Here is a 16,684-nt window from a genome sequence, read left to right on the forward strand (position 1 = left end):
GCACATTTCATCATAGTATTTGAATTATTTACACCGTTTGAAACATTTTTACTTTAACGTTAACTCAAATATTATCACAAAATGTGTTTAAAATGTCAAATAAACTTCATAAAATTTGATAAGAAAGACTAAATTCACGCATTTCTAAAGATGAATGACTAAATTGGTCAAAAATTTTGATGAGGGACTAATTCCAAAATTCACTGAAATTTGATGGACTAAAAACATATTTAACTCTTATTTTTTGACGAAATACTTATTTAATAAAACTAATATGAAAAACACGAATATGACAAAAATAACTGTTGAAATTGTGGCTGTTAAACTATATTTAAAGTTTAGTAAGAAGTGGGAACAACAAAACGGAATCATTATAAAGCAATATATATTTTATAATTGAATGATTCAAGATGTAAATGAAGTGGTAAAAAGTATTATTTCACTCTTTCTAATAAAATATTCTTTTAAAAATATGAATGTTAATTTACATTTCGTTTCTATTTTAAATAATGACAATTAATGTTAATACATTCGGTTGCACATCCTTATCATTAATCAAAGTCGAAGTAGGCTTCAGCTTATTGAAGAAACACGGCTCTTCCAAAATTTTAGAAGATGCTTTAAACGTTTATAATCTTAAAAATAATTTTTATTTAATTCCGTATGATTTATATGTTCCTAAAAGAATTAGGACATACTTTTTCTATACCTATTAAGTGTTTTATAAAATGATAACAATCGTTTTTTGCCTTTTTAGAAAAACTAAGGGTTTTTTTTTTCTTCTTTATTGAAGCTATTTCTTTTATTTATGTAAGTTTGAAGTTTATGATGATGAGAACATGAAAGGAGGTTTTAAAAGAAAAAATGGAGAAATGTTTTTTGCTCTTAGTTTTAATTTAATTGATGGGAAATAAGTTTATTATTTGTGTACACATTCAAAGCCACGTGATTCTTGTTTCTATATCCGATGGCACGTAATTCAACTCAACATGGTCATTATTAATCGTGATAAATATTTCTCTGTTTTTAAATTAAAATTAAAATATCTATTCAAATAATATGAGTTTATAATGTAGCTCTCTTCATTTTCTGTTTTCTCTTCCTGTTTCGATTCACCATTTAAACAAAGCATAAAAAAATAAATTAAATTTTAAAAGTGTTTGATTTGAACAAAACAGAAAAGAAATAAGAAAACAATTTATATATTTATTAACAAATAATTGAATATCGTTTAATTTTGTGTAAGGTATTAGTAATATTATTTGCAATTTTAGGTCACCTATTATTTACATTTTTGTATAATTTAATATTTGTAAAGTCTACCTTTTTTTTTGCATTGTTTATTTATTTTTTTTAGTTTTGTAAAGTTTATTTTATATATTTTTGTATTATTTATTTTTTGTATTTGTAGAAATTTCCCTCTTTACATTTTTCATCCATTGTCTAATATTCTAATATTTATAAAGTCTACTTTTGTTTTTAATTTTTGCATTGTTTATTTTTTGTAGTTTTTTAAAGTTTATTTTATATATTTTTGTATTATTTTATATTTTGTATTTGTAGGCATTTCCCTCTTTACATTTTTCCTCCATTATCTAATATTCTAATATTTATAAAGTCTACTTTTGTTTTTAATTTTTTCATTGTTTATTTTTTTTTGTAGTTTTTTAAAGTTTATTTTATTTATTTTTTTATTTGTAGAAATTTCCCTCTTTACATTTTTCCTCCATTATCTAATATTCTACTTTTTAGATTGTGTAACTTTTATATTTTTAATTATTTATTTCTTACATTTTTTTCATCATTTAACCATTTTATTCTTAAAATTATTTTCTTATTTCTTTTCTTAATTTTTAATCTTTTTAATATAATATATATTTATTAATCTAAAGCAATACACCTACAAACCTATTCAGGCATGGACTTAAAAATAGTATAAATAAATAGATAAGAAATTTATTAAGAAAAGGTAAACTTCACCAAAATTTAAAATTTAATAATAATGAAGAAATGTGTTATTAAGAAAAGGTAAACTTCACCAAAATTGCGAAAGTGTATTGATAACATCTTTGAATAATTTTAGTAATCTTAATTCAATGCGTTTTCTAAATTCTTTTTAGGAAAGGTATATTATACAAAATAATGGAAATAAAATTACTATTAAATAAAAATACACAACTTTTTGAATGACGTCACATTAGTTACACTTGTTCATGCTTTTAAGTTCACGAAGGTGAGGTGACAACCGAAGACAGAAGCCGGAATTGAAGCTCCTCCACCATTCCACCCAACGTTCTACAAAGCCACTCCCAAATCCAGATTCTGTTCCCATTTCCTTTTCAGCAAACACAAATCGTTTTCGCCGGTACTTATTTTTCCTCTCTTCACCTTACTCCAATTCCTCGATTTCCACTACTTCTCTTTCTCACTTTTTATTTCTGATTTTGACCTCAAAATTCGTAGTTTTCATTTGCAGATTTGTTTTTGCTCATGTCTTTCACTACTGAATGTACTCAATAATTGCGTGCACTCGAATACCAGCTCTTGATTAGTTTTACAACTTCTTCAGAAGAAAAGAGTAACAAATATTAATTCTTTTGAATCTACATTTATATATGCCGACTTTACTTGAGATTGTTCATGCTTCCAGTTGAATGGTTGTTATATCTAAATTGGCAAGGGGTATCTTGTTGTTGAAGCAATAGAGTTATTTGATTTATTTTGCTGTGTGTCTTCTAGTTACGGACTTGTTGTTATCAGGGCCTGTGAATGTTTTCCTGCGTCAACTCCCAAAATTGAACGGCGATTGGTAGTGAGTGAGACCCTCGCTGGCGCTAGCCAAAAGAGGGAAGAAGAATGGTTCCCTTTTCCAGCATACTGGGGCACGAAAAGTGTGACAGATATTTAATTTTTAGTGGAGAATCGGCCCTTGGGGATGGTTTTCGAGCATTTTTTTATTTTCTTGGCCTTGCTTACTGCTTTATCGGGTTGTCGGCTATAACCGCTCGCTTCTTTCAATCGATGGAAAATGTGGTCAAGCACACAAGGAAGGTAGTGGAGGTAGATCCTGTTACTAAAACTGAAACTATCAGACATGAAAAAGTTTGGAATTACACTATTGCGGATATTAGCCTCTTGGCCTTTGGAACTAGCTTTCCCCAGATATCATTAGCCACCATTGATGCAGTACAGAACATGGGGAAGCTCTATGCTGGAGGTTTGTTATCCAAAGCGTTTGTCCTGTTCCTTTCATACCATGGAATATTAAAATCAAGTTTGATTTAATTTTCGATTATCATCTTGGTGAATTTAAAATTTGGGGATTATATTTGATTAAGTAATAATTTTTTGCTACTACTTTTCATGTTTTTAATCCTATGTCTTTCTACTTTGACAGAGAGTCCTTCTATAGCTGAAATTGTATATCAAGTTTTAGACTATATAGAATACTGACTCACAAGTATTCTCTTTTTTTTTTTTTTTTTTTGTAATTCCCTCAAATTGCTAAACTAATGTTAATAGACCAAGCAAATGATTTATCATTATTTTCCTTGTTCACCTATGGCTATTTTCCCTGTCCAAATTGCTAAACAAATGTTAATATGTATATATATATATATATATATATATATGTATATATATATATATATGTATATGTATATGCGCATACACGCTATGACTAATAGATTCTTCTGATAAGTGACTTGGGTGCATACTGTGACTTTCTTCCTTTTGAATAATATTTGATGGTGCAGTATTTGTTTTATTATGAGCTTAAGTTCTTTATAGAATTGCTTAGGGGCCTTAGACCGTTAATCAATAAAATAAAATCTTTATAATTGCTGAATATTCAGGTTTGGGACCCGGAACACTTGTTGGTTCTGCTGCATTTGACCTTTTCCCCATCCACGCTATTTGTGTAGTAGTTCCAAAAGCAGGAGAGCTGAAGAAGATTGCTGATCTAGGGGTATGGCTGGTGGAGCTGTTTTGGTCATTTTGGGCTTACATTTGGTTATACATAATTTTGGAGGTAACGTTCCAAAAATTTTAAATAGCCATTGTTTGCTTCCTTGTTATTTTCATTAACTTATTCCTGTTTGTTTTAGAACTCTGACCTGACCTACATTCCTCGCTAGAAGTCTTCTCACCATAGAAACTGTAGTTTAACCTGTGCAAAATTTAGAGAAAGATAGAGATAAAAGTTCTTAGACTTTTGCGCTTCCAAGAATATTAGATGTGCTTCTTAGGTTTCCATGCCCAATGTCTATAAGTGCATTTGCAACTACATTTCCTAAGTTAGCACTTAATTACAATCTTGTGTCCCAATCAGCAAGTCAGAATAATTATAACTCTTGATGTTAGATTAGTTTAAAAACAAAAAGTACTTGAAAACAACACACTTCTTGTGGGAATACTCATCAAGAAAATGTAGGTATGGACTCCAAACGTTGTGACTCTGTGGGAGGCCTTGTTGACAGTACTACAATATGGATTACTATTGATACATGCTTATGCTCAAGATAAACGTTGGCCCTATATTTCTCTACCTATGTATGTGCTTCTACTTGCTTCTTTTTTGTTATATTTAACTAAAAGGACTTACGTTTCATAATTATCTTGAATCTTTCTAGTTTCATGCCTTTTTTTTCATTTAAAGTGCAAGAGATGAGAGGCCAGAGGATTGGGTACCAGAGGAGACTCCTTATTTTCAACAGGAAGTCTATCAGAAGATGAATTTCTCTGAGATAAAGCATGTTAGTGAAGAAAATGGCGACACTGTTGATATTTTTTCCATTCATTCAGAAAACCCCACTGGTAGTTCTTCCACCTTAATGTAGTAAAGTTTGGCCTGACTTATCAAAATGCTTTCTTCTCCTGACGCAGCTTGTTCAGTATTAGAAACATCCTGAAATGTCAGAGCATCTTGTGTCCAAATTTTGTAATTTGCATATCCATTGTGTGTCACAGTACCTCAAACAGATGATGAGGCTGAAATTTTGGTCAAAGCTAAGGAAACAATGTTGGAGGATACCCACTTGCTTACAATTTGGAGACAGCAATTTGTGGATGCACTGAGGGTACTTTATTTTATGTTGCATGTGTATCTTTAAGGTTAAATGGTGATGTCATTAAGAACCATAGCCTAGCCTTACTACATTATCAATTTGACAATGTTGAGATCTTGAAGATCCAATTTTTTCATAAAACTATTTAGAGCAAGATCTTACTCTAACACTGTTACTGAAACTGTAACTAGGTAATTTCTATGATTTTTTTGGATATGAGCCTCTTGTATTCTCTTGCGATAGTGCGATTGATAATCTCAGATATACCCACATAAATGTCGCAAACACACTTTGTTTGACAGAGTTAAGTTCCTTTATGTTCTAATGTCTTCTTGAATGAATGAATTATATGATTACTTTCTGTCAATAAATTCACTCTTTTTATTGAAAACCAATTGAATATGAAATTATTTCTAGCCCTGAAGCACAAAGAAAACAATAATAAGCAGGGGAAAAAAAATTATGAATGGCCTCAAGGTTTTTAAACAAAAGTCCAATTTGAAGATCATGCCTGCGCTCCTGTCTTTATGTCACACTCTTATGTTTTTCCACTTGATAATTCCCATCATTATGACTCCATCGTTCTCCCATGTCGCTTTTCCAAATTCCTTGAATAATTTTATGATCCTGCACTATCAATGACATGCAAAATTATAAAATGAAAATTCTTAACTACTCAAGCTGCATTTCAGTAGATATATCCTTATTGTTACTTTATGTAGTCATAAATTTTAGACATTAACTTTGAACTTACTGTTAAAGTTAGGATTTGGATAAAATGATTATTAATGCATTGCAGAAAATATTGAGAACCTTAATGTACTAACAAATACTGATGAAAATTTCGAACAATATATTGCAATATCTGAAGTCTGGTCTGTGATTTCAGCAGTTGGAGAACCCAGAATCAAAAAAGTTCAAAAATACGTATCTCCTCCTAGCTCGAACTTTATGGCAATTGCTGCTCTTACCATGGAGATTTCTTTTTTCTTTTGTTCCTCCTTGCCAAATCGCTCATGGATGGATCTCCTTCATTTGCTCCCTGCTTTTCATCAGCGGGATAGCTTACATTGTGACTAAGATCACAGAACTTATAAGTTGTGTTACAGGTTTCTTTCTCACTCGATGATATTCCTGTTCTCTTCTTTGCAGATCATTATAGATTCAAAGTAGTCTTTACAGTTGTCAGTTTTACATTTCTGAGTTTTTTTCCGTCTTGGACAGGAATAAACGCTTACGTGATAGCATTTACAGCCCTAGCCAGTGGAACCTCGTGGCCTGATCTAGTGGCAAGCAAAATTGCTGCTGAACGTCAACAAACTGCTGATTCTGCAATTGCAAACATCACTTGCAGGTCATTGAGACATTCACTTCATTCTATCTTTAGGAATCGTTCACATGTCATCATTACATCATGAGCTTGACACTTTTCTTGAATTTACATTAGTACTTATTCCTAGATGCTTCTGATATTTTATACTTTAGAAGTTTATAACTTGGTGCTTCTAAAAAAATGTTATTATCTCAAGAGATTCAACTCCTGTGTGGTTATGTGTTTCTAGCATCTCATTAGATTTAAAACATAATTTGATCGATACTGATTATGTTTTTAGTACTAATATTGTGGAGCTGGATTATAGAAGTTCATGAAGTATGTATGCATCATGTCATGCTATAAAGGAAAATTGAAATGTTAATTGCAAAAAAAATAAATAATAATAATTATCTTAAAGTTGTCCTTTAATTCTTGAGGGGTATGAATGTAGGTACCTACACAAGTTTCTCAAATGACAAATGTTTATCTATGAATACATTTTTTAACATAACATATATTTTTCCCATGAAGTTAATTTCATAAATGGAAAAACTTAGATATCATTTTCATAACAATTAGAAATAACTCAGTATCTACATGAATAACCCAATAGAGCAGAGATCACAGTTATACATATTCTTTATTCACTTTGTCCTTGCGAAGGCTTCCGGATACTAGGAAATCTTGCATACTAATATAGAAATGCTTGTATTGCCTTCTAAATAGTTAAAAAAACATTTTCTAGGATTTCAGATTGAAAGTTTACTATTTTGTAATATGTTTTCTCTTGCATTTTACACCCATCTGAATCCTGGATTTATGAAGCATAGATGAAAATATCGCTTGCTTTTATGGCTTACCAAATCCTTTATAAAGTTGGTTATTTATTTCGTTATTTATTCTTTTTGCAGCAATTCAGTGAATATATATGTTGGAATTGGTGTTCCATGGCTTATTAATACTTTGTACAACTTCATAGCATATCGAGAACCTCTCCGAATCCAAAGTGCAGGGGGACTAAGCTTTTCTCTGATTGTTTTCTTCTGCACTTCTGTTGGGTGTATATCGGTTTTGGTTTTCAGGCGTATAATTTTTGGCGCAGAGCTAGGAGGGCCTAGGCTCTGGGCATGGATCACCTGTGCCTTTTTCATGTTGTTGTGGATTATCTTTGTTGTACTATCTTCACTCAAGGTTTCTGGATTCATTTAGAATTTATATAAAAATATTGAGTAAACACCACATTGATGTATGAAAGATGAGGGCCTTCGTCAATAGGTTTTGAATAAAATAAAAATTTTATACAAATGAGTCTTTAAAAAAATTGATCTTGCATATTAATCTTTCCTTATCAAATATAAAGAAAATGTGTTCGTATTTTGAATATCAAATGCTTATAAAAAAAATTATATGCTAATAGATAAATTTTTAAGGACTTATTTATATAAGAATTTTAATCAAGAAGTTATGGTTCAACTTTCTCAACTTCTGTAAACCAATTTGGATATCTAGAGAGAATAATTTTAGACACTTATATTTATTGTGTAGAGCTTACGCAATATCCTCTAGTGCTTGTGTTTTCTCCAGTGACATCAAACTTCGTCTAGCTGGCGAATAGCAGTAAAACCTATTTTCGGTATTTTCTTCTATTCTTCTTCCCTTTTCTGATTTACCCACTTGAATGATGTTGTATTGTTTGTTACGCTTCCCTCAAAGAACTGAGTTCTCCCTCGAGAGACACATTGTAGAAACTTGATTTACCATGCCAACTCCGAGGGTATTTTAAGAATAGCTTTGTTGCTTCTCGTCCACGACGACTCACTTAAGGTAGTAACAGCATACCCAAATTAAATTCCTATAACAATTGTCCTCGGACGACAATTCATCATGAAAATATTGAAGCACCCATTATTAGAAAAGCTATCTTAAATTAATCTGATTCACAGTCTTCCAACCAACTTTCATCAAAATTGCTGGTAGAATTCTTGTTTAACCACAGTCACTTCCTTTATTCTGCATAACTGAAATAAAAGGCCGGAAAGTTCACCCTGATATTATTAAAAATATATAGTTACATCCCTTTTTAAATTTAAAATTTCTCTAAAGATATCGTTATTAGAGGGAAAGTCAGACAAGAATTTGGGACTCAGGTCTACATTTTAAATTTCGAATTTCTCCAAAAATATCGATACTGGGGGAACGTCAGGGACATGAATGGAACTCAACGATCTAGTCAAACGATGCCCGAGGCAGACGAAATGCTACTTTAAGAAAACTAACACTTGCCATAGACAAAATAATGTAAAGCTTCCATATTGAAATAATGTATCTGCCAGTTACAACAGAACTTCAGAAGGGAAACCAAATCCCCCTACTGCCACGTCTGCGTAGGGAAGCAACCCACATCCTGAAACAAACTTTCACATGTTCACTAGAACTCCTAGTTTAAGCAAAAGCACCGGCACATGCAGTAGCTGGAGCAGCTTCCAGCTGTTTCTTTGCAGAGCTGTATTTTTTTGTTATAAACCTGGACAAAACCAACGAGATGAAAATTTCACAAATCATACTATATGTTATTGCCAGAAACAGTATTCGTAGATAATGTTTTACCAAGAAATAACACAGTAATACATGTTATTTTCAATACTATCCCTCTGTACTATAGATAATTGGAGGAACAAAAATAATTATGTCAGTAATCTCTCAAAAACAGAACTTCATGATCGTTATTGGTCAGATAGGAAACCTGAATCAGAATTATTGTTTTTTTCAAGAACCACAAGACCCTTACATTTCAAGGAAGGGGGAAATATATCTTTCCAACTTTAAACTTATAAGACGAGCAAATCATTCAAAACTGTATGTGAAAGACATTGCTGATATCATGATCCATCAAAATTACAAATCCATCATGATCCATGTCATTGTATTGTAGACAAATGCAGTCGCAATTGAAATTGCAATGGGAAAAACACTAAAAGCCTTCACATTGTAACATTGTAGTTAGAATTGCAGGGATGGAAACGTTGTAATTACAATATTATGCAGTTGTAATTGCAATGACCCTAAAAACCTTGACATCGTGGTTACAATTCATAGAAACCCTTTTTTAAAACCTCAATACATTAAAGGTTTATTCACTTGAGATTTACCACATTTAGAGCAATAATTACAAATTGCAACTTTAATGTTTTAGATCAGTTGTTTGCAACTTTCCTGTGTACACTAAAAGATTACAAATAACAGATGGTGGAACACGGTAGAAGGCCAAAATTCCCCCCATCTAAACAAGCCATCCAATGGTGCTCATGAAGTGGACATCTTGCCTCTGGGAAGGGGTTGGGGATATAGTAACGGTATAGCATTACGCTGTTATGGCAGCTCTATAACAGTTATTTTTGAACATCGGTACAGTACTAACTCCATCATTTTGCAAATAGTAGAAAAAGAGACTAATACTTTAAGCATGGTTATCAGTTTCTGATAGAGGCTTCCCACAGCTAACTCTGAAAACGCTATTGGGACAACCACTATTTTGAATACTATAATACAGACTAAACTTACACTGCAAATAAAAGTACTCCAAAAAGAAGGAAAAAAAATCCAATTGTAGGTTATACAGTGCACACCAACAATCACCATTAACCCATAGGACCCATAAGAAGATAATAACGAAATAAAAATATCATAGAAGGCGGTTAAATCTATATACAAAAAAAAATGAAAGAAATACCAGAATATGAGCTGGGAAGTTTCAAGGAAGAGCAGAACACAAGAAAAAAATAGTCCTATAACGTGCGAAGGAATAGAGGTCAAACAGAGGTAACCTGTAATGAAATATTTTACCTTAAAAGCCCAAGTCTTATGGGGTAAAAATGGGTTTCTGAACCCTGTGTCAAAGTAGCAGCCACAATATATGGCCTCTATTGAAAAAGCACTAAACTATTTGAATCCAATAGTGCACAAGGCTGGTCCAAATTCACTATCCCCAAAGTAAGGTATTGACTACTATGATTATAATTTCTTAAATATAATTGTTACTTATTTTTGCATTAGGAAAAGTAAAAAAGTCGCACATGATTCTCGAAAGAGACTTGATTAAAGCTAATCCCTAACATTTTGTGTATGGGGGTGGGGGGAGGAAAATTCCCCAACCAGTGCTCCATTGCCATTTCCATATATCGCATGCAAAGAAAAAATGTACACTAATGTTGCAAGCCAAGTAAAAGGACGTGCACAAAGCATTGCTACCTGAAGAAGTCCCTCCATAGCAACTCAAACATCAACCAATTTGTTCCAGTTTTGGACGAGCCATTACCACCATCAGTCCGGTTCGACGATGCCGAAATGGATCTGCAGTAACACAATTCACCAGTTAGTAAACACCCTATTCATTCCAAAAAGAATCCCCTTAAACAGAAGAACACAAAGAACAACGCACCTGCTGGCAGTCTTCTTCAGTTCTTCATACATTATGCGAGGGGAGAGACATCCCATTGCCAACCACGGAGAAATCTTGCAGGAGAAGTTGGCACCATATATACTGTGTGTTCCATCCTTATTCCCCTTGTGTGGCTGAGCTTCACACTCAGCCGCAAATTTTTTCAGCCTCTGCAGTGCCTCAGTCTCCCCTCCTACCATAGAAGCATTAGCACCAGCCTTCCCATCCTGCGAAATACAGATCATTGATGGTAACAGTTGAAACCAACAAGACCATTGGTGACAACACTTGAAACCAATATGCATGAACAGCGAATAAACAAACCTGTGGCATTGCGGAAGATGGATTAAGACCAAGGTCCATCAACGAAGGAATATCACCAATCTCAACATCTCCGCGAGAAGGCATTCCCTTTAGCTGATCCAAAGCCTCAATTGTCTTCCTAATCTCCAATTTCTGAACCCTATCCCTAAACCCTCCGTAATTGGAAGGCATATCCTCAAGCTTAAAAGGCAAATCCTCCACGTGATACAACGTGCTTCCCCAGAAGTACTTTACCTCCACATTCTCCTCCTTCATCGCTGCCTCCACCTTCTCCTCCGTCTTCGCCTCGTCATGAGAAACCTCCCTGTGCGCGTACACCGCGTCGGCCCCAACGGCCTTCGCCATCTCTACCAGCACGGTCTCGGGCTTGCCGACACGCACCACAAGATCAGAGCCGCGAGCCTGGAGATTCCGCCGCAGGTCGGCGACGGACTCGATGAGGAAGTTGGCGCGGTAGGGGCCGGTCTTGTCGAAGCCGGAGGCGGACTTGCCGTAGTCGGCGGGGTCAAAACAGTAGACTGGGAGGACGGAGAGAGATTCATTGTTGGCGGAGGCGAGACACTCGTTGTCGAGGACGCGGAGGTCGTTGCGGAACCAGACCACAGCCGCGCGGCGAAGCGCGGCGGAGTTGGAGGGGTCGCGGGGGCGGTTGGGCCCGAGAGATAGAGGGGCGTGGATAGGAGTGGCGGAGAGGGAGGATTTGAAGGAGGTCTTGGAAGGAGTCGGCGAAGCGGTTGAGAGAGAAAGGTGGGTTAGGGATGAAGCTTGGGTTGGAACCTTGACCTTGTTGGGTTGAGGGGTTGATGAGATCTTGGGTTGTCGAAAGGGGAAAACGGTGGGTAGAGAGAGAGATAGTGATGCCACTGCAAATGGTGGTTCTGTGGAGAGTGGCGTCTTCTGTCTCTGTTCTTCTTTCTCTGTTTCCATTTGGTGAGTTGAATCCATTTTGGAAGAATGACGATAACCTTAAGGTGTTTGGTTGAATGTGTGAGAGAGTGTGGAAGTTATGTTATGGTGTGTTGTGTTGAGGTGGCTTATCTGCTACCTACCTCTGCTTTGTATCGTTGGTTGGTGGTGAGTTCTTTCTCTCTCACACTCTGTGGCTCGGATTATATATATACATCATCATGCTTTTTCATATCTCTTTCCTCTCTCAATTTTATTTTATGCACCTACATATGCATACATTAATTAATTTAATGCACAAAAGTATGTTTTAGCTTTCAAAATTGTCGAAACACATTTGTTTTGAGTTTCTGCCTTAATAAATTATGAATAAGGTCATTTGGAACTAATTTTGCTAATAGTTCATCTCATCTATGTATCAATCTTCCTACTATTTGATATTTTAGTCTTTGGAGAGGAGCCACCTACACCCTTCACCTAACCTCTTTTTTCTTGCATTTTAACTTTCTACTTAATTTTTGTATCTAAATCTTTATACATTGATTTTCATTCTCCCATTATTCCTTTTCTTTGATGCTTTACTTTTGACAAATGTGCATAGTAAACTATGTATAGAATGGAAAGATAGATAAAGAGAAAAATATAAATAAAAACAAAATAGAAGTTGCAATTAATAATATAACGAAAAAATGAAAAGAAAAATAGAATAGAAGTTTTAGTGAAGATGTATTTTCTCATATTATTTAAATGACCGTTTTCTTGCGCAAATTTAGATGTAGTTGTAGTAGGAAAGATTAAAAAATATTTGTATCATTTTAGGCCAAAAGCAATTTATTTACATAAAGTTTGAAATTCAACGTGATTTTCCTCCACACCAAACACAAACGTAGAATCACAATCTAAGTTGTTTTTCGGTATTTATTTTTGCGAGCTGATGGTGCGAACCAAAAATCATACAAAAATGAAAAATAAAGGTGTATTGGGTGCAAAATAAGTTAAAAAAAATTGGTCTCAACTAAAATAATAAATGGACGATAATTGGTATTTATTTTCAAAATATTAATCCAATAATTTTATTTATTATTATTTTTCACACCTATTTATTCATTTTATGATTTTCTTCCTATGTTAATAATTCATTATATTTCTTTGAGTTAAATATGTTTTTTGTCCTTTACTTTCGGTAAATTTTGAAATTAGTTCATTCGAAATTTTTGACCAATTTAGTCTTTCATCTTTCGAAATACGTGAATTTAGTCATTTTAATCAAATTTTGTTAAGTTTATTTGATGTTTTGTATGCATTTCAAGATTGTACTTGGATTGTTTATACTGTTTGACACATTTTTGTTTTAATGTTAAGTCAAATACTATTATGAAATGCGCTTGAAATGTCAAATAAACTTAATAAAATTTGATTAAAAAGACTAAATCCATGTATTTCGAAAGATGAAGGACTAAATTGGTCAAAAATTTTGAAATGAACTAATTCCAAAGTTCACTGAAAGTTAAGGGACAAAAAACATATTTAACCTTATTTCTTTAGTTTACGTCATTCTTCTCTTTCCATTCATCTTGGATATCATCGTAAAGCAAACATTATTAAGTTTTTCTTTCTTTCCAACTCCTAAGCATAATAGTTTTATATTTTTCCAAAACTTGTTTTCGTCAATTCTCTTAGAATATAATGAAAAGTTACATGTGCATAGCCACCGCTAGTGTTAAAAAGAATAACACTTTTTATGGATTATAATTGTTCTGTCTCAAGTTCGATGATAAAATATATGTCAATCACCATACATATGAAGTCTTGTTGGCTTTGAAGTGTTGACTTCATCACAGTTTTGTCCTTAAAACACGCCTCATAGGATAAAAGGAGGAACGGGTTTTAAATTGCCATAGACCTCGACTTCTAAGCGATGTGAGACTATTAAGTGTGGTAGGAACATAAGCCCTCAATCAAGGTCTAAGGGGAATGACGGATTATCCCCAATGGAGGCTTAAAGGACCGATGATTCCGTTATTGGCCCCACGGTGGGCATCAATGTTCCAGTCTCAAGTCCGATGATAGAATCTCTATCAATCACCATACATCCGAGATATTCTTCGCTTTGAAGCATGGGCTCCATCACAATTTTATCCTTAAAAGGTACCTTAGAGGGTGGAAGGAGAAAGGGATATTTAAATTGCCTTAGACCTTGACTTCTTAGTGATATGAAACTATTGCAAGTGTTGTCAAGTGTGACATAGAGAAATTTGATAGAGGATCAACTTTGGCTTGTGAGAAACTCAAGTCAAAGATGTGTTGATACAATCTGGATTACACAAGGTATTAAAAGGAAGAAATTGTAACATGGTGGAAGAAAAGTGTGAGAAACTAGATTTGAAAGCTGCTAGTGCAATTCGCTTGTGTTTGGATAAAAATGTTATTGCAAACATGCAGAGAATGTCGACCGCAAAGGAACTTTGGAGAGACTTGAAGGCTTATTATATTAGGCAAAGAGCTCAAATCGATTGTTGTTGAAGGAGAGGTTTCATAACCTACGCATGGGTGATGATAGAAAAATCTTTGATCATCTTAGCAATATCAATGAAATTGTCTCTGAATTAGAGGCGATTGGAGTCAAGATTGAAGAATAAGATGTAGCACTAAGGCTCATTGGTCTCTTCTGTCTTCCTTTGAGCTTATCTAGCCTGCTCGATGTATGGGAAGAAAAACCTTAAGCGTTGATGAAGTTGCTGGCAAGATTCTTTCTAAAGAAAGGAGGATGAAAAGTGTTGAAAGTATGTCAACTAACTCAACAATGACGATTAAAAGTAGAACACATGGAAACAAGAACCACAAAAAGAAATTAGTATGTTTGAAATGTGGAAAATCTGGGCATTTGAAGAAACATTGTCTGAATGGAGGAACATCACGAAAAGGTGAGTTGGATTGAAACAACAAGGTTGCCTCTCTCATTTTAGGAGATGATGATCTTATGTAAAATCAATATGGTGAGTGTCCTTAAGGCACATATACTTTGCCATGGAAAAAAGGACTACTCTTTGATAATGGTGAATTTAGGTTTGGTTCGTGGAGGTCTATAGAGGTAGAGTTAGACCTGTGTGTGAATCATGGCTGAGGTGATCATTGGTTCATATCTACTCCTATGACTGTTGTTGTTGGTTCGATATGCATGGGAGTTAGCTGATCTAGACGTAATGAAGTTCGCATTTTTTTAAAATCTGTGAATGGTGGAACTTGTGGTGGCTGACGTTGGCACAATTGTGTGTGGTGGCACTTAAAGCTCATAGTGGTCTCCGATGAAACGAGGGTTGAGCTCACAATGGCTTTCGAATGATTTAGTCTCTTCTTCGATGATGACGCATAGTGGCTCATGATGGAGTTTGATCTACAACATAAATGACAGTGCAATGGTGATCTATAAAAAAATGCTTAAGAGCGACGTCATTTCGCGATAATGCTCGATATACACGGAGAGGGTGAAGCTCGAGAGCGACGACATTTCACAATGGTTACGAGGCGCGGTGGTTATAAGGGGCGGATGTTCAATCTGTGGCAATTTTTTTGCAAGGTTCGCACGGTGGTTTTGTGCAGTGGTGGCAGCTAGGTCCTACTGCAATGTTGAGAAGACAGAGAAGCTTTATGTTTTCAAATTTACTTGAAGAAGAAGAAAGTAACGTGGTAAGTTCTGATTGGTCATATCTAACATATGGCTACTCTTTGTTTTTGGCAGATTGATACATGTGTATTTGGAATGGTTTATATTCCATGTGAATATACTCGTTACGATGGAGTATATGATTGCTAGTTCGTGTAATGGAAATGGGTTTTATTCTCATCAAGTGGAGATTGTTGGGTTGATAAAAGTACATTTGGTAAGTCCTATATCACCTAGGATAAGTCATGTAATGGATGATAGTGGCTATATAATGAATTTAAGGTCCATGGTGTTTCTTGTCCCAAGTCAAAGATCCTTTAAGCTTATTTTGTATTCTTGTAATAAAGTATTGTGAGCTTTAGGTTAAATTCTAGCTTTGGAGAGTGTGAGTGTACTTGGGTTCAAGGGATTTGAGAGTATTGTCCATGTGTTGCAATAATTTTCACAGTGTTATTCTTGGTTGTGATTTTTCTTTGAATTGGATTTTCCATGTTTTTAATTTTGTGCTAATTGTGTTGTTATTATTTATCTACTTGTAGGGTTATTTTGTGGGAAATAGGTGTTATTTTTCTAACAAATATCACCAAAATTAACTAATAATACCAAAGAAATATAAAGCCCAAATGCCAATCAGATAATGATGCATCATCAGTTGACATGCGTACCAACATTTTACAAACATCTGGATGAGATGGGTTACTTCCTACATCTCTATCTTTGTGCCTTAAAAATAAATGAATGTGGTCAAATACATAATTACAAAGGAATGACATACAAGAGTTCTCAAAACCTAAGAAAACAAAAATTATAAATCCCACCAAATAATCACAAAGTTTAAAAGAGGTGAAAAAGATGAATAAAAGCCCAAATCGATTGAAGTGATAAGGTGACTTAGTGGTAAAGTGGAAGGGGAAGGAGGGAGAGATTGTGGGTTTAACTCTAACTAATATTTGGAAGATATAAGTTGGGTT

The 16,684-nt window shown here is 34.2% G+C and overlaps 2 protein-coding genes across 5 annotated transcripts; one reads left to right on the top strand and one right to left on the bottom strand.

Annotated features, from left to right (window-relative positions):
• The first annotated feature begins 2,205 nt into the window (after positions 1-2,205).
• On the top strand, positions 2,206-7,686 carry MHX (magnesium/proton exchanger). Of its 4 annotated transcripts, none has more exons than XM_028080059.2 (10): positions 2,206-2,365; positions 2,477-2,578; positions 2,740-3,217; positions 3,855-4,030; positions 4,433-4,551; positions 4,658-4,815; positions 4,969-5,078; positions 5,956-6,175; positions 6,291-6,420; positions 7,293-7,686. In XM_028080059.2, the coding sequence occupies exons 3-10, from the start codon at positions 2,857-2,859 to the stop codon at positions 7,588-7,590; spliced, it is 1,572 nt and encodes a 523-aa protein (XP_027935860.2). In that variant the 5' UTR covers positions 2,206-2,365; positions 2,477-2,578; positions 2,740-2,856; the 3' UTR covers positions 7,591-7,686. The 4 variants fall into 4 exon arrangements, with proteins under 4 accessions (XP_027935860.2, XP_027935859.2, XP_027935861.2 ...); XM_028080058.2 differs by having other exon boundaries at positions 2,761-3,217; XM_085675474.1 differs by having other exon boundaries at positions 2,216-2,365; positions 2,464-2,578; positions 2,761-3,217.
• A 982-nt stretch (positions 7,687-8,668) lies between these two features.
• On the bottom strand, positions 8,669-12,238 carry PHR2 (photolyase/blue-light receptor 2). The gene is made up of 4 exons (XM_028080792.2): positions 11,144-12,238; positions 10,820-11,046; positions 10,630-10,731; positions 8,669-8,905 (listed from the first exon to the last, which is right to left on the bottom strand). The coding sequence occupies exons 1-4, from the start codon at positions 12,086-12,088 to the stop codon at positions 8,824-8,826; spliced, it is 1,356 nt and encodes a 451-aa protein (XP_027936593.2). The 5' UTR covers positions 12,089-12,238; the 3' UTR covers positions 8,669-8,823.
• Positions 12,239-16,684: the final 4,446 nt, after the last annotated feature.

Source organism: Vigna unguiculata, chromosome 7 (assembly GCF_037176805.1).
Source record: "Vigna unguiculata cultivar grain cowpea cultivar isolate G323 ecotype 2 chromosome 7, ASM3717680v1, whole genome shotgun sequence".
In the NCBI taxonomy this organism is placed as follows: domain Eukaryota; kingdom Viridiplantae; phylum Streptophyta; class Magnoliopsida; order Fabales; family Fabaceae; genus Vigna; species Vigna unguiculata.